At 48.7% G+C, this 21,575-nt stretch overlaps 1 protein-coding gene across 2 annotated transcripts in view; it reads right to left on the bottom strand.

Annotated features, from left to right (window-relative positions):
* The window catches only part of ndst1b (N-deacetylase/N-sulfotransferase (heparan glucosaminyl) 1b), a 49,507-nt gene that overhangs the window by 4,572 nt on the left and 23,360 nt on the right, over positions 1-21,575 (bottom strand). For both annotated transcript variants that reach the window (XM_076032981.1, XM_076032982.1), the window contains exons 2-10: positions 12,252-13,333; positions 8,378-8,860; positions 6,761-6,848; positions 6,229-6,383; positions 4,120-4,305; positions 2,257-2,385; positions 1,300-1,482; positions 743-839; positions 379-502 (exon numbers count right to left, since the gene is read on the bottom strand). In XM_076032981.1, the coding sequence (XP_075889096.1) occupies positions 379-502; positions 743-839; positions 1,300-1,482; positions 2,257-2,385; positions 4,120-4,305; positions 6,229-6,383; positions 6,761-6,848; positions 8,378-8,860; positions 12,252-12,806 (2,000 nt within the window). In that variant the 5' untranslated portion in view covers positions 12,807-13,333. The remainder of the gene's footprint in view (positions 1-378; positions 503-742; positions 840-1,299; positions 1,483-2,256; positions 2,386-4,119; positions 4,306-6,228; positions 6,384-6,760; positions 6,849-8,377; positions 8,861-12,251; positions 13,334-21,575) is intronic.

Raw genomic sequence — 21,575 nt, 5'->3', positions numbered from 1 at the left:
GCAATAAAAGAGGTAAAAAATGAAAAATCGGAGTTCTTTCAGCGGGGTGGACGGTGTTGTCGCCATTCGTGAGGTGGACTGAACGAATTGAGGGGTGAGGGCGCGCGTGCATGTTTGGTGGGGGGTGTGCATGAAGCACAGGTCGGAACGAACGAAAACAAAACACTTTGTAAATGAACCAATTTTGACTGTATCCAAGATAAAAACAAGCAGACGGTCAGACTGCAACATCTAATGACTCTCACAATGCACATCGTAAAGCGCTTTGTGTGCCTTGAAAAGCACTCACTATAGAAATCCAACCCATTAATATTATCATTATCGTCCTTGGAAATAATGAATCTGTGTGAGTGTCGGTTGGGGAGTGACTGTTCTCACCAGTCGATGCCTCGGTGGTAGTTGTGGCCATTGAAGAACTGGATCTCCTCAAAGGTCTCCTTGCTGGGGTAGTTACTGGTCAGGTCTGGGTGCATGCCAAGAAACAGGTAGAGTGCCGTCGTACCTGAGAGGGGGGAAGAAGCGATGCAGACAGGGCGGCGGAGGAGGAGGAAAGCAACGGTCAAAGTTGGAGTAAATCAGACCAGGGAGTCGTGTATTGGAAACACAAGTGTGCCATCTCACAAAGAGAAACATCAATCTGATGCACCACAAACATGACGGACGGAACACACGTCTCTCTTTCAAGCCACACAAACATGTTAGAAATTCCGCCTGTAGGGGGCGTTTAAGCACTGCGTCTCACCCGTCTTCTGAGGCCCAATGATGAGCAGTTTGGGGAAGCGATCGCACGTTTTCTCTTTGGACCAAATGTCCTTGTGCCTTTTGTCCTCGCACGGATCCTGTACACACACAAAGGAGGTAAAGAAGGTAAAGGAGCGTTCGCCATTTCAGCTGCTGCTGCCGCCGCACAAAAAGGAAAGTGGGACAGCGCAACTGGGCTTTCTTTGGAGGGCAGCCTGAGGAAATGCCTTTTCCAGAATGTTTAAAGGGGTATTATTAACGGTAACAACTCAATGAAAGCAAACAAATGATTACATGGCCTGCTTTCTACCTGTAGCATTACAACAAACTGTGGTGACAGCAATTTCAAAAGCCTTTCATAAAGTTTTATAACAGAACATTTCAGAGCTATTCCCTGACCCCTCTACAGGAACACAGTCCATTTCGTCAATACTTGCAGCTGTGGTAAATCAAACAAAGAACCAAACAAACAAAGAAGAAGAAAAAAACTGTCCACAAAGACTAATCTAAAAGTTGGCCGTCAATAAAAAAGTGCTGTAGAGGAGGCGTTGGTCTTGCCTGCCAGAGTGGATCTCGCTCGCTGGGGAACAGGCTAAAGTATTTCTGGGCCAGTTGAATGGGCGGCAGCGTCTGAACCTTCAGGTTGGTCCACGTGCGGATGAACATCATCAGGCTTTTGAAGGTGTACAAGCCCAGGCGGTCGTTGCCGTAGTTGGACAGGTGGGTCATGAAGATGCTAATCTGTGAAGAGGAGAAATCAAAAAGGTGATGGAGGTGATCAGTAAGATGAATCCCCCAATAAAATAGCCCAGCTCCCATAAAATGGACCTGATCACATGAGTCACACCAGGAGATTCAATCGCTGCACCAGAATTCAGTCTTTACAATACAAGTCGGAGGTGCAGCAGGATTTTCTTTCTCTTTCTTTCTTTAATCCCCCTTTTTGTCAAGAACAATCATTAACTGATAATCATCTCGAAATCGAGCCAGTCAAGAGCGCCGATGAAAGACAAATCCAGCGCCTTGTTCTTCTTGTTCTTCTTGTTCCTCCGTGTTAAAAACACAAGTTTATCTGATCGGCGCCCGTCCTCGCCTTTCAAGCCAGCGGGGGCAGGTTACATGTTTACGGAGCTCGTCACACAAATCGGCCGCTTATCGAACACCGGGACTGCGACAGCGAGGCCAATCTGACACAGATGAGGTGAGGCGTGGCGACGCCGTTTGCGAAGGAAGGAAAAACAAACAATTTTTTTTTTTTTTAATCTTTCATTTCCATCATCCCAAAATAAAAACACAAATCAGCTGATAAGATGTTTTTTTGTTTTGTTTTTTTTCAGCGACGGCGGAAAAAAAAAGGAGGCTGGACTCTGTCGCCGGCGCATGAGTCATCAGACAGTCGCTGCCCTGTGTGATGTGATGTTCCAGTACACACACACAAACGCACACATGCACACAGCAGCGATTAAATGCGTCCCCGCCACCCCCCCCCCCACTCAGGACGTGCGCCGGACTCACGGGGTTCAGCAGGACGGTGAGGAAGAGCTCCCCGCCGTTGATGAGCTTGTCCAGCTCGTTGGGGCTGCCGGGGTAGTCCTTGTAGAAGATGGTGTGAGTGAAGAGGCCGCACGTCTGCCGGGGCAACACCTGCCACAAAGAATATATATATACACATCATCAAACCCCAAAGGACAATAACAAGAAAACAACAACAACAACAACACACACACCAGAGGAAGGAACGGAACGAGCGCACAAACACCATCAGCCCTCCGCTGGGAGCGGCGCTGTCAGAACTCCAGGCAGTTACCCCACACATTGTTTTCTTTCAATAACATTCGTATTATGCAGCTCATCTAGCCAAAGCAAACCTCTTATTCACTCCGAGTCTATATGGAAATTCATGGAAATGTGTTTACAGTGCGCCGCGTCTGGGGGACTGAATATCAATCAGTGGTAAGCAGCAGCGACTGGCCGCCACCGCCGTGCCTCGCTATCTCGCAGACGGCGGCGAGGGCGGCGACGGCGGCGGCGTCCACCTGAGGCCGCCTGAATGCCAACGCTACAAAGGGACCCCGGGACCGACGGCGTGCCGCTTCCGAGCATCCCTAAAGGTCAAGCTGGGAGAGGGAGAAAGAAAAAAGAAGCTCCCAATATAGATAAGATTCCGCCCCCCCCCCCCTCTCCCCCTCCCCTCTTCAGCGCCATCTATTCAACTTTAATTCTGCTCTCAAGCCTGAATTATTCAGCGCCGGCTCACACTGTGCAGCCCCGACCAGAGTGCAGTTCTTGCTCCCTCCGTCGACCCCCCCCGACCCCTGCTAAAGTTTCCACTGATTGGCTGCTCCCTGACACTGGGCAGGCCGCTGCCAGAGGTGTCAGTCTGGGTTATGTCGCCCGCGCTCCGCAGGTCGTCGCGACCCAGGCAGGTGTCTAATGTGAGAGCGCGCGCGCGCACACACACGCAGATACACACACACGAGAGGAGTCCAACAAAAATAATTACATCCACGTTCTTTATCAGCACTTTCGCAGCCTCGACGACAGGCTGGAGAAATGAAAACAATACGCAGCTCGGTAGCGCCGAGCAGTTGCACTCTGTCTGTGAGAAAAAGTCGGGGCAGGACAGAGAGAGCGCGCAGGGAGAGCGAGAGAGAGAGAGAGAGAGAGAGACTGAGGGGGGAAATACAAAGGCTGCGTTCAGACTGCAGGCGAATCTGATTCAAATCAGATTCCTTCTCAAATCCGGGCCTGTCCACAGTGTTTTTAGCAAGTGTTCAAATGGGATGTGGCTCTGTTCAGACTGGGCCACATTATTGACCCATCTGACAGATTGCTGCAGCAACCACGTCGGAGCCGAGGCATCGTCCAGCGTAGCGTGTAGCGTGTGACGTCATATAATTGCGACAGTGGCACTTGTTGCGATTCATGCTCTGGAGCTTGGCTTGAATGGAGCCATTTCCCCACACACTGATGAGCCAATGAGTTTCCTCCTCTGTCCAGGTACTGCAGTTCTTCTGTCTGTACGTCACGGACAGTCAAAACCGGTGTGTTTGGAGCTGTTCGGACTGAGGCGCATCTGAAACTGAAACTTCTGAAGGCGGTTTCAATCCGTTTAGCAAAAGTTGGATTTCATGCGAGTTGTGACTTTCCAGACTTCAAAAAGAGCCATCCGGTTTCAATCTGGATGGGATAGAAATCAGATTTGGGCTGGCAGTCTGAACGTGGCTAAAAGGAGAGGAGGACGTGCAGATGGAGATAATTATTCGGTGAAGAATGGCGAGTGGGAGAGGACGGACGCTGAAGACGAGGAGGAGCCAGAAGTTACGAGATAACGAGGCCTCGTGGACAACGAGGAGCAGCAGGAGGAGGAGGTCTTACGCTGATGCCGCTGTGGATGAAACCTCGGCGGAAGCGGGCGGGCTTGAGGTGGGGGTACTCCTCCGTGCTGGTCACCTTGATGCCCCACACCTTCTTCCAGGCGTCGTACAGCTGCATGTGCACCGGGTAGACGCCCGAGTGGTGGGGGGCCACGGCGTAGCCCATATTGGTGGGAATCCCGTGTTCCTAGTGGTTGAGAGGGGGAGAGAAAAAAAACAAACAAGTGGAGGTTTTTACAAACTTTTTTGTTTGGTTGGGAAGTGGCGACCTCTCTGGTGGAAGCATGTAACTGCAAGGAATGTGCAAAAAAAATGACATTGACATTTGAGCAGACAGTCATAAAATGTTGTGTTTTCTTCACAACTGGCTCATATTCCAATCACGTGAATAACAATTACTCATCACTTTATGAGATTTTCTGTCCGTGGACCGTTTCCAGCAAGCCGCGAGCCGAGGCCGCAGGGAACAGGCGGCGCTGCCAACCTTGACACCGAACTCCGCCGTCTGTCTGCCTTCTGTGTGGGAATCTTCTTAGGCAAGGTCTGACTTCGGCTTGACTGAAGTTTGACTTTGATCACATCACACGCAGCCAGAAAACATCCATCAGTGGCTCTCGCCCCGGTAACAGGCGTCAACCACAAGAAAAGCTCGCTCATCATTAACTGTTTGCAAAACAAAGACGGACTAGACTGTCAGTTAATCTGTAATTTATTAACCGTCTCTGGAGCTTCCCAGCACAAACAATACCTCTGTTATGTTGCCAACAATCTCTGGTTTGCAACACATGATGCATCGTGAATCATTATCAAGTTGGAGTTGTTTTAGGACACAGCGTTCCCCCTTGTTTGTCTGTTTTTAACCTGTTCTGCCAGGTGGTTGGGAAAAACAAGCGAAAGGTCTGGATGGCCTGGACTAAGCCAGCAGGTGGAGGACAGCCAACAGAGTTCAGCCTCAGACTGTTGCATAAACCCTATTAATTGATTAATAGATTTTTAAGTATAGATGCAAGGACACGACAAAGCACATCCAGGGCAACAGCAGCAAAGGCTTCCGAACAGCAGGACCCAGGGCTTGTTTTAAGACTTGGGACGCTCGCTGTGACCTCATGGAGCTACTTGTAAGGCGCCGCCTGGCTTCCATCCGTGACTCTGACAATCAGGGAAGGCGTATGAGAAGCTGCAACGCAACACGCTCAGCTGCAAGTTGGCTCCGTAACTCAAAACAGTAGAGTCTGATATAGCCCTGAACGTGAAACGTGCCCTGAACGTCATCCAGCACGTGCTCCATCACCAGAACGGGAATTTCACTTTTCACTTTTCAAAGAGATCAGACGCAACGCTGAAGATGAAATGAATGAACACCAGAGGTATGGCCGATCAAACACAAAGTTCAGAATTTCGTTTGAAGAGTTTAGTGAGGAAAGAATATTGAAATTTCTCTTTTTCCATCTCTGGACATATGCTTGAGCGTTTAATAATAACAATAATCCCTTATTCGAATAGCCCATCTGCAAACAGAATACAAAGTGCTGAAACTGAAACTTTAATGAGTTAAAAAAAAAAAAAAATAATCCAAATGTGAAAGTGCTAAAATTGAAGATGAAATCATGAGAGTCGCTCTGATGACACAACGGTCCTGGAAGGGAGATGACTGAGTCACCCGACCTCATTTCTCCCGGCAGATTGTTCAGGAGCCGCGGGGTGCTGAGTGCACACTCTCTGTCCGTCTCGGTTAATAGTCTGGACTCCGGCACGGTCAGAGGAGCGCGACCTGAACATCTCATTGTACTGTACGAGCGGCAAGGCGCGGCACAATGAGGTCAGAGGAACAAGCCAGTGGGAGCCTCGAATCTAATCAGCAAGAAAGAATTTTCTTTATTTTCTTGGAAGAATTGGTTGGGAAATGGACAGTGACTCAGCGGAAAAAGCAAAGCGGCGTCTTTCTCTTCCTGCCAAATGTTTCACAGCTGTCCGTCTTTTTGCAGATTCCGACTCAGTCATCCTCCAACTGGGCGAACAATGTGCTGCTCAAGGCCCGCTGCGTTACACGTGAATTATTCTTTTTTAGATTTGTATCCAATTTGTCCATGTGTGTGTGTGCGTGTCCTACCATGGCAAACTTCTTGTTCAGCAACATCTGCTCCGCCAGCACCGACTGGTTGTGGAAGAGGTGCGGCTGCATGTGGCTCCACATGTGCGGGAACCACCAGAACTCCTTGACGTAGGAGAGCAGCAGGTCGTCTCCCAGGTCCTCCTCGTCCGATCCTGAGGCGGCACGCGGAACCGGGATGCGGCGAGAGAGAGCGGAGGAGGAGGAGTAGGAGGAAGAGGTAGAGATGGTGAAGGAGGAGGCGGGGATGAGGGGGAGGTTGGCAGAAGAACAAGGAGCGATGAGTAAATTGGAAAACGGGAGGAGATGAATAAAACATAAACAAAGAAGAGGCAGGGGTGAAACGGGGTCGGCGATAAAAAAGAGGAAATGAAAGACGGGGGGGTGGGCGAGTGAGGCCAAGGGAGTGACACAAAGGAGGAAAGGCAGAGCAAATTAAAAAACATTATCCAGGCATCGGGTGGAAGGAGAAGAGTGACGTGGTGCTTTTTTCTGCTCGCTGGAGGGGAGCTGGAGGGGTTGAAGGTCTTACCAGCGTGGAAGAATTTCCCTGAGAAGCCCAGGTTGAAGGTGAAGTTGGGCACATGAGTGCGCAGCTCCCTTTGTGTCTCCAGCAGGGCCTGGGAGGAGAAAAAAAAATATATAAAAAAAAAAAAAAACAAGTGGGAGGAGAGTGACTCAGTGCAACGCAGCGCACGCTGCAGCTGCATTAATGAGCGCAGAGCGATGAGTGGCCGGGCTCTCTCTCGCTCTCTCTCACGAGCGCGCGCCCACATCCATATTTTATCCTGCGAGTTTCTGTCGGTAAACATCCGACATCCACTCCCAGCCTGCCCGCCTGCCTTGCTGCCTGCCTGCCTCAGCGCTCTCCTCTTCATTCCGTTTGATTTTTTTCTCCCTCTTCTGATACGGGTGTTTGTTTCATTTGATCCCCACGCCGGATGAGACTCCCAACACGCGCACGTGCACGCACACACCCCTCACGTCGCTCCCTCGTACTTCTTCTCCGCCCCCCCCCCCTCTGTCTGCGTGTGATTCGTTCGTTCCTAAAAGCTCGCTGCCAAGCCGGCAGGATTTGATGGCTGCTCTCCCCCGCTATGTTTTTCTTACGCCCCTCCAGCCTCCACATGCGAGGGTGGTCTGTTCTGCTCCGAGGGGACGCGAGTGCCGAGCGGCTTTTCAACATTCTTTGTACGTCTGCGGGCCCGCTGAAATATTCATCGGCGCCGAGCTTCTGTGTGACAGCGCGAGCGGCGGGGCCTGTCAGCTTCTGAGCGGCCTGGCGGGACGCAGGCATTGAAAAAGGAGGAGAAGGGGACGCGAGCGAGCAGAGGGGGCTTTTCTGTGTGACTGGCAGAGGGTGGCGCTGTGCCGCGCGTCGTGGCCAGGGCCTTTGAGTTTGGCAAGAGCGCCGTAGAAGGAAGGAAAAAAAAAAAGGTCTGGCTGACGGAGGCGCGAGTTCGTTTATCCGCCCTGGAAGGTTTTCCCTCGTGCAAAAACACCCAGAAAACTCACTTTTAGGGCTGAAAATGTGAATCGATGCTTCGGAAGAAAACTGACAAGATTGCACTGCATCGAAATACGCCGGTACGACTCACCTTTCTCAACTATGCACAATGATAATTTAGCATGTAAAAATTATTCATTCATCAACAAAGGGGAAATAATGGATGATCGAAAAGATAATCGCATATGCAATAGGAATCGAAAAAATAATCATTTGAGTGATGGAGAAATTAATCTTTAGATTAATTGAAAAAAATATTGTTTGAATGACCGACAAATTAATCGTTAGATGACGAACAAAAAAATAACTTTTTCAATTGATTGATTAATTATTCGAAAATAATTATTGTTTGAATGATTGAGAAATTAATCGTTAGATTAATCGAACAAATAATTGTTTGAGTGATCGAGAAATTTATCGTTAGATTAATCGGGGGAAAAAAACTGTTTGACTGATGGAGAATTAATCGTTAGATTAATCGGGGAAAAAAGGCTTTGAATGATGGAGAATTAATCTTTAGATTAATCATCAAACAAATAATTGTTTGAGTGATCAAGAAATTATCGTGAAGGTGAAGCAAAAGATAATAATGGGTAGATTAATCGTTTTAAAAAAATAATCCTTTTGCCCAGCCCTACTCACCTTGACGTCGGGCACCTTCATGCGGGTGCCCTCTTTGCCCACGAAGATGTCGTCTATGTCCACCAGGATGTAGCGCTCCAGGGACATGGACAGCCTCTTGCCGGTGAGGAAGGCTACGGCGTCCACGAACACCAGCTTGTGCAGCCAGAAGGCTAGGTTGTTGCCGAACAGGACCCTCTGGATGCCGTCGTGGAGGCCCAGGTCCTGGACCACCGACGGCAGCAGAGCGGCGTTCTGGCCGATGGAGGCGACGCTGTCGGCCGACTGGGTCTTGGCCAGCAGCACGGGCTCGTAGGTGGAGTGGTTGGACTGGAAGACCGTCCAGTCGTCCCCGGGGAGAGGACCCGGCAGCGGCTGACCCGAGCGGGTGATGAAGAGCAGCGGGGACTTTGGGTTGACCGCGCAGTCCTTCAAACCCAAGTTAGAGTGCAGGAAGAGGGGGAAGCCTTTCAGCTGTGCACTCAGCAGACTGTTTTCGTTGGCCTGGTCGGCAGAAAGAAACACACAGCGAGAGAGGGAGAGATAAAGACACACGAGAGAGTCATCAAAAGGCGAGCGATGCAGACGGGAACTTATTTTTCTTCAATCATTTGTGAAATGAGGAACGTCGGGGCTACTCTGACATGAAAGCGCGAGGCAGCTCCTGGCCGCTCGGCTCCGAGATGGCCGTCAGAATGAAGCCACCCCCTGATGCGTCCTCTAAAGTCAAGGACTACGGGCCCGGTGATTATTGCATTAATTTCATCGCATAGATTTGACACTCTAATTTTCTCCCACATCTAAGGGCATAATTAGAGTCCTGCTTACTTCGGCACTTTTTACACTGCTAATACTCCACCCGCCCTCCACCTCCGCCCCCTACTGCGAGTGCAGGGGTGTTGGATGCAGCATTCGTTGGTGTCCTCCGTCTGAACTTGGATGGCGGATGGTCCGAGCTCGGTTCGAGATCTGCTGCACGCCGGGAAAATTTTGGGGGGGAAAACGTCCCGAACGCTTTGAGCGACGTGACCACAGCGAGCGACTTCGCCGGCGAAACCTGAAACCTGTCGTGAGGTGCGTTTCTCAAAAGAAACTTTCTTCGATTCCCACTTTGAACGTTTGCTTGGGAAGGTTTATGGGAACGGCAGCAATTTGAATAAACTCCCTTTGATTTGCATCATATTTTTGTCCACTTGCCTGGGGCCGTTTACGCTCAATCAGCTGAAAATGCGCCTCGGTTGCAAAACTGATTGCAGCTAATGTGCGAGCACCACTGCGTTCTGTTTGTGGACGACTGTAAACACCTCCAAGGGAACCAACCAGCACCGCCCCCCCACCCGTCTCCATTTCCTCCTCCATTTTCCCTTGAGTGCAAAAAGTGATCCGCTCGAGTGGGAACCAACATTAACGGGTTTCTAACCGCGAGCGTGCCAACGTAGTCGTGTCTGTTACCCTGCGGCCCTTCCACACAGGGCGCCAACAGCGACTAAAGACGTTGGAGGGGGAAAAAAAAAGAGGAGGAAATCCTCCGCCGAGTTACAGCAGAGCAGCTGCCGACGCAGGTCTTGCACCGCAGACGCCGTCACGCGTCACAATCATCAGAATCCGGCCCGCTGTGTGAAATCACACGCGGGCGCAGCAGCGAGCCGCCTGCATCGAGTCGTGCGAGAAGAACAAAAGGCGGCTCACTGGTGGACATTCTGACGCAGCTTCTCCTCACTACAAAGGTTCCAGTTTGTTTGCCGTCATCCAAATTTAGCTTTAAATTTCTTCCTCTTTGTTTGGTGTAAACACAGGGCCTCGGTTGGCACCGACTCTTTCCCCAAGTTTTTCACCGACGGGATCGTTTCATCGCTGATCTTTTAACGACGTGGGCTTTGGGATAAGATGGTTTTCTTTTATTCTATCTAGCTTCCCGATATACCAGCATAATAGACCCCTAAACACACGAAGTAGACTGGGACTTGTTCAAAAATGTAAATAAACCTTAATCCTCTGGCAGGCACAATTCAGTCAAATCTCTTTAAAAACAGACTTTAATCAAATAACAGTTTTTTCCTCCAAATCAAGTTAAGACTTTTTAAAGCTTTGGAGGACTTTGATCGTGAGATATGAGCTGTAGGAAGGAGGCTTAAGCGATTTGGACTTTTTGTTTTCCACAAGCTCCAAATGACTTTGGGTGTAATGGAGAATGCAGCATTGATGTTGTTGCTGAGGGGAGCCAGCTTTGTTTTTTTGTTTTGCTGCCTTCGCCCAATGACATCTGGGAGAGGCTCCAGCAGACCCCCGTGACCCTGAGCTCGGGAATTAGCGGGTATTGAAAATGGATGGATGGATAGATGGATGGATGGATGGATGGATGGATGGATGGATGGATGACATCGGCCAGACAGAGCTCAATGTTGAAGCTCAAGAGCAGCTGAGGCGTCCAGTCATGAACTAACACCTGGTGGCCAGTCAATTCTCCCCCAATCGCCACTTCATTCGGAGAAAAGCCACCAGAGCCTCATCCATGACGTGTACCCCACACCCCCCTTCACGCCTTCTTTTTTTTCCCCAGCTCCTGCAGCGGCAGCAGCAGCAGCGGCGGCAGCGCCAAAGCCATCATCGCGCTTTTGTGTACCGATATCATCCGACAACAGAGACTGACTGAAGCACTTGCGCTGATAAGATGTGAGAGGACGCCCACTTGCCACTTTAAATTGTGTTGTCGCATTTTCCCACTTATTTACTCCTTGCCTGTTCGATTCCGCCGAGGTTGCGGCGGAAACAATAAGTCGAAAGATTTACAAACGCGGCGTCGAAGCGGGGGAAAAAAACAACAACAAAAAGAAAACATTCATTTCATGAAGCGCACAAGTAATTTTCCGTCAGATCCACTCACCACTGCCCCCCCCCCCCCCCCCAAACCCACACACACTCTCTTCCAACAATAGAGAAGTGATATTATAAGCTTATTAATTTATGCTTTCACAGCCGCACATTTTTTTTTGTTTGTTTTTTTCTGCCAGCGCTCCTTCCTGCACTTGGCAGTCGCCGCTGTGTTGCTTCCGGGCAGGATTATGTCTTCGTATTTGTCTACTATAGTCCGAAATGCTATTTGTTGATAAAAAAAATATGCTGCTGCGCGGTTTGCAGCGTGTTGTATGTTTCACGTGTAGAAAAATAAACCGAGTTGTTTGCCTGCGTTACTCGTCGCAGGTTTGGGTTGGAGGCTAAACCATGAGAACGTGCAGGGTAAGCAGAACTTCAGGCTTCAGCTCAGGCTTTGGGTCATTGCGATGCACGTCCTCGCTCAGCTCCCCTCTTCTCCTCGATAGCCGCTAAATCCCGACGGGGCTTTTTTCCTCTCTAACCTTCACCTACGCTGCTCGACATCGACGCTGCCTTCACACGTCTTTCCATCTCCCTTCCATGGGCTCTGAGATGCTGATTAAAACCATAAGACCTGAAAACAGGCCTTGGGCAAAAAAGAAAAAAAAAAAGAGCTCAGCTCGGGGATTAGTGTGGTGGAGAGGAGAGGAGGGAGAAAAGATAGCGTGAAAAAAGAACAAAGTCTGGTGTGAAACTAAAACAAAGCAGAGACAACAGGAGGATAAAAGAGGGGGGGGGGGGAGTTAAGAAGGCGGGCGGCAGTGGCTGCACGCTGATGGACAACAAGCAGGAGACGGAGGAGGAGGAGTAGAAGAGGAACCGTGCGCTCGGGGCAGAGCGATATTAAGCCCAGCAGGTCTTTCCCATCTCCTTAGAGACGGTGCAGCCAGATGGACAGGGCAGAAGGTGTGAGAAAGGGGGGAGGGCGGGCAGGCGGGTGGGCGGAATGCGAGTGTGCACACGCCTGTATGTGTGTGTGTGTGTGTGTGTGTGTGTGTGTGTGTGTGTGTGTGGCTCTGACCTTGAAGAAGCCGATGATGCCGACGCCGTACTCCACGCAGTACTTGTCCAGCAGCTCCCGGTTCCAGGCGTCCAGGTTGACGTACTTGAGGATGTTCTCGTAGATAACCAGCGTGAAGCGGCCGCGCTCCTTGTCTGTCAGAGTGGGCATGTCGCCCTTGCCGGGGGAGATCTCAGTGCGGTACTTGAAGCGGCCCGACTCCAGGATGGCCACGATTTCCTGGCCCAGCTGGGAGTACTGGCTCTCCACGAACACCAGCACCACGGGGTCCGTGCGGGCCGCCGCCGCCGGCTCCTCTCCGCCGGGGCCGCCCGGCACGCTGCGCAGGGGCAGCAGCCGCGACGGCGTGACCCGGGGGTCGTCCGAGTCGGCCGACGCCCCCTCGGCGCCGGACACGCCGCCTCCGGCCGAGGGCTCCAGCTCGCGCTTGACGCCATAGAGGAAGTAGGCGGAGACGAAGACGCTGACGGTGCAGAAGAGGAAGAGGAGGAGGAGGGAGGTCTGCAGGGGGAGGAGACGGACCAGCCGACGGACTCGCGTCATGCATCCCAGCATCGTCTCGCGTGGGCGCCGCCTCCACCTCCGCGGGCCCGGCGACCACGCCTCGTGGGGGTGGGAGGTGGGCGGGGCAGTATATCGGTCGGGAGCGGGGAGGGGGGGTGAAAGGCGGCGGGCGGGCGTCGATCAAGCGCAGTCCGTTTGGCGGCGGAGCCAAACACAAAGGTCAGGGGTCGCGGTTGCAGCGGCTGCAGCTACTGGAGAAAGAAACGAGACGGTCTCATGCTGGCTCTCCCTCATGCTGTAGCGCCGCTTATGTCACCATGGCAAGAGAAGAGGGAGGCCGGTGGACTGCTGGTACAAAGTTCCACCTTCAGGGGCGGAGGGGGCGGGGGGAAGGGGAAGGCTGCCGGGTCGAGTCACTGGTGGCGACGGAGCGATTCCATCACCTGTCCATCACGCCAGTGGCCAGAGAGATCTCACTCTGCTCCTGTGACCCTCCTCAGGACCACCGCTCGAGTAAATCCAAAGTTTCGCAGGTCACCTCAGCCGCACCATGTCCTCGGAATCACCTCTTCTCACACCTTGAAAAGAAAAAAGGAATGGGAAAGAGGAAAACGTGTTAAAATGTGAGAGCGGAGGATCAGCTCCTATATAAGGAACAGGATATTGTTCTCTCTTTTTTTTTTTTTTTTTGCTGAGTGGGCATTGCAGCGTGTGGGAGACTGTGGATATGCACGCACGGTGCCAGGAGGAACAACAACAAACACAACAATCCAAAAGTTCGCTCTAAAGTAGTCCTTGTGTTCACCTACACAAAGCAAGAGCTGCAAATTTACCTTCGACTCATGCACAGCGGCAAACAAGCAAGTCGGTAAGCAAACTCGCTCGCACAACCACACAGTGCAATCAATAGTCAGAGTGAGCAACAGGCAAAGCAAAAGGAGGACACTCACCTCCCATCTCATCTCATCTTAGAGGCCGTTTACACAGACAGATTTAAAAAAAAATTTTTTTTTTGAAAGGCACATTTTAGAAAACGCTCTCAGGAAAAAGGAAATGCGTTTACACGAAGTCGTATTAAAAAATAAAATTAAGAATAAAAGAAGAACACTTGAAGCACGCCATGTTGAAAGCAGCGGAGGTTCGCTAACAACATTAGCGCCACAGGGAACAGAGAGTAAGATCGCTTGTGAACAGACGATGTGGATAAAAGCACAGAGTTGAACTTCTGCTTCAAGTTACTTTAGAACATAAAACCTTAAAAAGGTCCATGTTAAGGTTGACTGGGAGTCGTGCCAGTAAACGTTCGCTAACACTTTTGCCATTTCAGTTTCCTCCCTCAATATCTCAGTCCGCCCACCCAAAAGAAAATAAATAAAAAGTAAAACCGGAGGTTTGCAAATCGTTTTCGTTGCGTTTATTTTCCCTTTGCACGCAATCCACGATCGATACACGACCACCGTGTGCTATTGTTCACTTTTGGCTGATGGGAAGACTGCAGCCTGATCAATGGTAGCAGTAACGTGTCCGTTGCATGACGTGGCTGTTGTTGTTATGAGTGGTCGTTTGAGGAGCATTTTCGAAAAAGTGCGGTTTCGGTGAAGACGCCGGCTTTGTGTAAACGCAGAAAGGCAGAACCAACTAAATATTTGGGCAATTTCGGAGAACGTGTAAACGGCCCTTTAGACATCATTTCAAGAAGGGAAACACCCAATTAGGGTACTTAGACAGACTTACAGGTGTAAATTCTGAAAGTCAAAATGTGTTTGTAATTAAACGCTGGAATCTGAAGAGTATTTCAGTATTTAACTGAATTAAGAAGAAATCTGTATTAATTATTTTTAAATCAGCTTCCTCTAATTTGCAATAGTTAAAAGTTAAAAGAAGTTAAAAGTTTGTTTGAACATCTTTTTCAGAATCAGAAATAATGCCTCTTAAAGTGTAATGTAAAGAGACATTTGCAGAATAAACACTGACAAGGCAAAGCAAACATTCAGACGTGACCTGCTTTGCATGCATCCTTGGGGAGATTGTTACCGTATCTGGTGAATAGAAATTAATTCTGAGAATTTCATTTAAAAAATGCGATATAATTAAACAAAAAACCCAACGAAATTTGACTTGAATAACTCTAAGAAGATTGACAGCACTCCGAAAATCATTTTGTCAGAATTCTGAGGGAGAACAAGATGTGCCCAACAGAAAACTGCTTTTTCATTCAGAGATCTTTTCATCTGGATTTTCCGTTCCATTGTCAGCAAGCCAGGTTCGCTTTCATGCTACACTTTAAAAATTCCTTCAATGCCCAGCAGTCACAATTGAAAGTAACAGCGACCACCAAAACCCAAAGAAGAAAAAAGACAAAAAAAAAAAAAAAAAAAAGATCTTATGCTGCCAACAATTAACCACAGTGTAATTAAAAGGCAAATAACACTAAAAATCCCAGAACGGCATGGCAAAGTTAACCCTGTGGGTTAGCGCTCCCCACCGGGTGACATTACAATAAAACTACTTTATAGCTGCCTATCATTTACTGCGCTGACAAGACGGCTGCCGTGAACATCAGATAATCTTTATGGACGTTTATGACTGTCAACACGAGTAACCTGGTCAACCGTAATGAAAGAGGAAACTGTTTTAAATGTTCGCCGTCGTGAGCTCTAAACTTAGGAGCCAGGGCGTTATAAGTTAATACCAGTATGATTCGGAGGGACCACGCTGGGAAATCAATAATGTGCATCAGCAGCAGCATCAGTAAAGTTAAAGTAAACAGGATATATTGAAAATGCTCTGTGTGAAAACCTGCCGCACGTCATTGGATTCATTTAAAGCTGTTTGCATGTCTATGAATCACATCTGTAATAAATCTACAACCTCAATCATGCTTCCACTATGTTTTGGAGCCACCTGACTTGAGATTTAGAGAATAATAATAATGATCTCTTTGCTTTTAGCCAGGCAACATAAATCTCCCTGTGGGTTTTGCTTCCAGATCTCTCTCTCCTTCACAGTGAAGGCCAGCTATAATGCAAAGGGAAGCCATGAGAAGCAGTGGGCGTTAAGAGAATGCATCGCTGCAGAGCAGCAACCGGGGAAAAAAGAAACCCAAGAGCTCTGCTTGCTTGAAGATTCTCCCTGAAACAGTGTTTGTTCATTTCTGTGGCAGCAGCAGTCCGTGCCTTGGCATATCAAAGTGTGATTAGCCACAGGAAGTGACTGCAGCGGGAGACAGAGGGGAAGTTACGGGGGGACAACCTTCAACAGGGCAACAAAGCATGACAATTTTTTTTATGTGTTTGGGGGATTAAGGGCTTAATGACAAATTCTAGAAAAAAGGGGGAAAAAATAAACTTTCCAATGACGAAACTTCTTTGAACAAGTGAATTTATTGTGATTCCAGTTAGCAGAATTCAGGCAAAATGTTTAAATTGTCTCAGTTTTTTCAGGAAATGTTGATTACTGCTGCTTATTCTTCTATGTAAATATTAAGTGTGTGTTTGCATTGGTAGCCAACTAAACGTTTCAAATGTGGCTCCTGTTAATTTTGCAAAAATGAAATACAGCACATACACATAAATACCGAAAACACTGAGCTAAAGCACTCCAAGTCTTCAAATAAAACAGCTTAGCCTTAAAGTGCGTTTAAGGCAGAGCCTTATTATGATTAATTTCAACTCATTTGCGACTTCCAGTCTCTGAAGTTAATTGTGCGCCGATAACGAAGTGAGAGACAAAACTGAGCTGTTGGACATGAGTGAACAAACTTGATTTGCTACACATGGTTTGCCGTCACATTTTCTCTCCATGAAGTTCCACACAAAAAAAGGGAAGGAGAGAAATCACTTGTGCTGGAGTAATTACGGGGCTAACCCCGGAAAAGTTAATTTTATTTCATCCGAATGGGATGAAAGAAAATTCATGGCAATTTTAATGGGAGTGGAATGGGGTTTTTTTTTCCCCTCCTTATCCTTTAAAATGGCCTGGAAGCTGAATGAATGGTGACACAACACAAACACGAGAGCCGGGGCCACAGTGTGAAAGAGCACTTCTTGCCCAACTCACAGCAGCGGTGACCGCCTCCCGATGTTGACCTCCAGACTCTGATACAAAGAGCTACAACTGAAAGAGAGCATGGGGGTGGGAGGGGGATGTAGAGGGGGAGTGGGGTGATGGCCAAGAGGCCAGCTGACACATATGAAGTGGCGAGTGTGACGCCACGGCTCTGTGTGATACAGAGGACAATGCAGAGAAGCATAATGGAGGACGGTCGCTGACTGAATAACGGCCAAGCGGATCTGAAACGAGCGCTTGTCTAATGCGCGTCTTTGACCTGCGCCGCCGTGCGCATGTTGGAAATATAAAAGCTCAAAACATTCCCCGCCCCTGATCGATGCGCGCTGCGGAAAGATGCAAGCGCGCAGAAACAGGCGGCGTTCACAAGCAGCGCCGCCGACAATGCCGAGAGTGCGCCGGCGGTTCAATGGACCCGAGTGTTTTAGTCCAAACGGAGGAGAGTCGACGAGCAGCTCATGCATATAAAGCCCGAGTCGGACGGAGACTAATGCGCAGCCGCCCGCCCTGCCTTTTCATTCCCGGTGACAGAAAATAGCCGCGGCTGAATATGAACTGCGGCACACGTGGGATGAAACACTAGAGGTCAATGAAAAATAATGGGAGGAGAGAAAGAAAACAGAGGGAACAACAGAAGTGAAGACAATAGCGGAGGGAAGGACACCAAGATCAACAACTGAGCCTTGAAAGGGAGGGAAAAAAGAATAAATAAGTAGAGAAATTCAGCCTGAAGGCGACCATCAATCTCTGAAGGCTCTGGGAAAAAAATAAAAACTCAATTAAAAAAACAACAAAAAAAAAAAACTCCCCCCTCGTTGTTGTACAGCGGCTGTGAGGTTCGCCCAGGAATGGAGCGCAGGCGTAAACAAAAGCGGGCGACGGCCGAGGGAAACGGACTAGTGGCTCTCCTGCGGGTGGGTGGGTGGTCACTCACCTGCTCCCCTCTGCATCATGGGAAGCAGGCCAGGAGCGCGGCGTGAGATTAATGAGCAAGGGGGGGGAGGGAGGAGAGGAAGGAGAGGAAGGAGCCCCGGTGCTCAGCTGTAACAACTCCCTAGATAAACAACGACCAGGTCGCCATATGCAGCCTCAAATGTCTCACCCCTCCCCCACCGTACGAAAGAGGATTAGGGGCACAAGAAGAGAAAAAAAACATTCCAGGAAGGAGATTTTTACTCAAGTTTTCATTTCGAGTTTTAAGTTGAAATTTTTGTGAATAATGTCAAAATTTCATGAAAAAAGTCGCAGAAAAAGACGGAATTTCATGATTAAAGTCGATGCAAATAAAGTGCAAATTGGTGAGTAGACTGGATGGATGGTGGATTAACCCAGTTAGCCACAGTTAAAAGTAAACTGCTGAAAACAGGTGTATCCCACAAGGTTCACCCACCGTAATCAGGAAAGCGGTGAAAATGGAAGCACTCTACTAGACTTGCGCGTGGAGCCTTTGCACTTTATTCTTAACATTTTCACTTACGTTGACATTAATTGCAAAATGTTAATCACAACATTTTATCTTTTTTCCACTGTATTCTCGAAATTTCGACTTTTATCTCGAATTCTATCATAATTGTTTCTGTCTTCTTGCGGCCCTAATCCTTTTCCGTATAAACAGCTGCTTCACTTATTTAGGGTTAAAAAAAAAAAAAAAAGATGTGAGAGAGACCAAATGTCCGGAGTCTTGCAGAAGTGAAAACAAGTGCCTAAACACTGGTGGCCTCCTGGAGGAAACGCCGGAGGTGAACCTTGTTCCCAGGCAGGCAGGAAGGCAGGCAGGCCAGAGGAGAGAGGAGTTTAAAAACAGACAACTGAGCTCATCAGAAAGCTACAGTTGTCACTCTTTACTCTTCCCCGGAGCCACACCGGTACGGGGGCGCATCGATACGCAGCAGACAGACCCCAGAGACCCATTAGGTGCTCCACCATCCAAATTACGATCCCAAGGAAAAAAATAATAAAAGCCACGAGTCTCTGAGTAAATAAAGCTCAAGTTTTTTCGTGCAAACGCCACCGCCTTAAAATACCTGAAAATTTGAAAAAGAAAAAAAAATTTTTTTTTTTTTTTGTTCGGAGTGGCTGCAGCGTGGGCCAGGGGCCACGGGTGAAGGTTAAATGGGCAACAATGACGCCAATGTAATCCACGATCAGTAATCCTGTTAATCTCGACACTGCAAACAGTACCAGATGCGCTTATGCCAGCTCTGTTACTGTGCGGCAGGCCTGCGAGGGATTAAGAAACTAGACACAATGGAGTGACGGAGGCGAGGCCAAGGACTGGACGCTAAATTGAGGGGTGGGGGTTTAGGAGGGGGGGGTAACAAACCGCACCCCGACTCTTGGTTGTGACGAAGACACCTCGTTTCTGCTGCGTTTCGGACTGAAAACCAAAAATAATCTTAATGTGTGACATGAGAGGTTTCTTTTATTTTTTTTGGCCACTGTTAACTGCTACCTCTCTCATGCAGAAGGCAAAGCATTTCTTTTTCTTTTTTTTTTTAAATGTGAGCCCAGACTCAGAGCCCAGACTCAGAAAATTTCTTCTTCAAAAAAGCAAATTTCCATATTCCTCTTGAAGCACAGTTTCAGCAAAGCAGAGCTGTGACTCACCTTGTTAAAGGGGGGTTACGTTTGAAATGCCGCACTCACTCACTCACACGCTCGCCTTCCTCCTCCTCCTCCCCCCCCGTCTCCCCTTCCACCCGACCAATCTGTGAGCCGGGCTTGGCATTCATCAATACGAAATCAATCAATCCCTCGTATGAATTCCGTTTTATGCCTCCGTTGAGGCGCCGGCTGCGATTAAAGGCTTCGGCTGCGAAACAGCGTGGAGCACGTGGCGCCGTGTCCTCGCTCCTCCTGCCACCGCCGCCGCCTTCCAACCCTCCGCCGATCTAAAATGCACAAGCAGGCGGCTTCATTTTGGCTGCAAACATTTACACTGACACATTCCCTCTCCCTCTGTCTCATCAATTCATTTCAAGCCACCGTGTGAAGGACGGAGAGACTCGGGAGGGAGACGCGTTTCTTTCCGCCGTCTAATTCTCCAGATAGCGACTCGCAGACCATTTTCTCTCGCCTCCTTCCCCTCCCCCTCCCCCACACACACTCACCCCCAAACCAACAAAACCACGCGGCTGAATTATCACATCATTTTTTTCGCCACCTCAATTTACTGTCCCCAAGACTCGGGCAATTTCGCAGGAGAAAAATGCCTTTTTCCTCTGTTCATCCACGGCCCCTGCAATTACATTTCAAGGCCCTACTTGAAGAAGTCGGTCCCGGTGCCTTCATAATTGAAAGGATTGCAGCCGTTATTCCTTGACACAGTAATGGAATTTGTCGTCAAATTTAGACAGGGACTGCAATCTCCGAACAATTACGAACACAAAAAAGGGGGGAATTTTAAGTAGATTCGGGGACACGGAGAACATCACTAGTTTGCACGCGAGAGTGAATGGAGCCGAGTCGAACATTCACGTTACCATTAGCGGGATCATGTCAGGTGTACGGAGGGGGATTAGGGCCAAGAGAAGAGAAAAAAATTAAGATAGATTTTTTTTTTTTAAGTTTCCAATTCGAGAATAAAGTTGAAATTTCGAGATTAATTGAAATTTGGGCGACACAGTGGTGCAGTGGTTAGCGCTGCTGCCTCACAGCAAGAAGCTTGTGGGTTCGATTCAGGGGCCCGGACCTGGGACCTTTCTGTGTGGAGTTTGCATGTTCTCCCTGTGTCTGCGTGGGTTCTCTCCGGGTTCTCCGGCTTCCTCCCACACTCCAAAAACATGCATGTGAGGTCAATTGAACGTTCTAAATTGTCCATAGGTGTGCATGTGAGTGTGAATGGTTGTTTGTTTCTATGTGGCCCTGCGATGAACTGGCGACGTCCAGGGTGTCACCCTGCCTTCGCCCTAAGACAGCTGGGATAGGCTCCAGCAGACCCCCGTGACCCTGAATAGGAATAAGCGGGTATAGAAGATGAATGAATGAATGAATAAATAATTGAAATTTTGCAATTGATGTCAATGTGAATGAAGTTGAAAAGCTATGAGTGCAAGTCTAGTGGAGTACTTTCGTTTTCGCCAGTTTTCCTGATTACTGTGGGTGAACCTTGTGAGATACACGTTTACTGCAGTTTACTTTTAACTGTGGGTAACTGGTTAATCCACCATCCATTCAGTCTACTCGCCAATTTCCACTTTATTTGCGTCGACTTCATTCATGAAATTTCGTCTTTTTTTAACGTCAACTTTATTCACGAAATTTCGACTTTATTCACGAGATTTTGCCTTTTTTAAGGTCGACTTTATTCTCTAAATTTCGTGTTTTTTTTGTGTTTTTTACGTAGACTTTTTCACAAAATTTTGACTTTATTCACGAAATTTCAACTTAAAACTCGAAATAAATTTCTACTTCCTGTAATATGTTTTTCTCTTCTCGGGGCCCTAATCCTCTTTCGTACAGATGGGATGCACGCCAAAAAAAAGAGAAAAGAAAAAAAATCGTCCCTCAATGACGATAACCTGAGCAGGCACGGGCATAATGGCGTGATTACACATTCATAATGTGCCGGGCTGGAGGAGGGAGACGAATTTGAAAACATGATTAAATATACACGCCGCTGTCAGTCCCCTTATCTCGGAACATGTTCCCAGACTTCCGCATCTTTCTGTGCCGCGTCTGGGATCTGGGGCGAGAGGGGCGGACGTGTAAAATGGATTCGCTCACGGGGGCCCTGGGAAAAAAGGGAGGAGC

This window comes from Nelusetta ayraudi, unplaced genomic scaffold, assembly GCF_046127955.1.
Source record: "Nelusetta ayraudi isolate G7.1 ecotype Tasmania unplaced genomic scaffold, CSIRO-AGI_Nayr_v1 ptg000039l, whole genome shotgun sequence".
Classification (NCBI taxonomy): domain Eukaryota; kingdom Metazoa; phylum Chordata; class Actinopteri; order Tetraodontiformes; family Monacanthidae; genus Nelusetta; species Nelusetta ayraudi.
The sequence above is the reverse complement of the archived record's forward strand: the minus strand, read 5'-3'. Positions and strand labels throughout refer to the sequence as shown.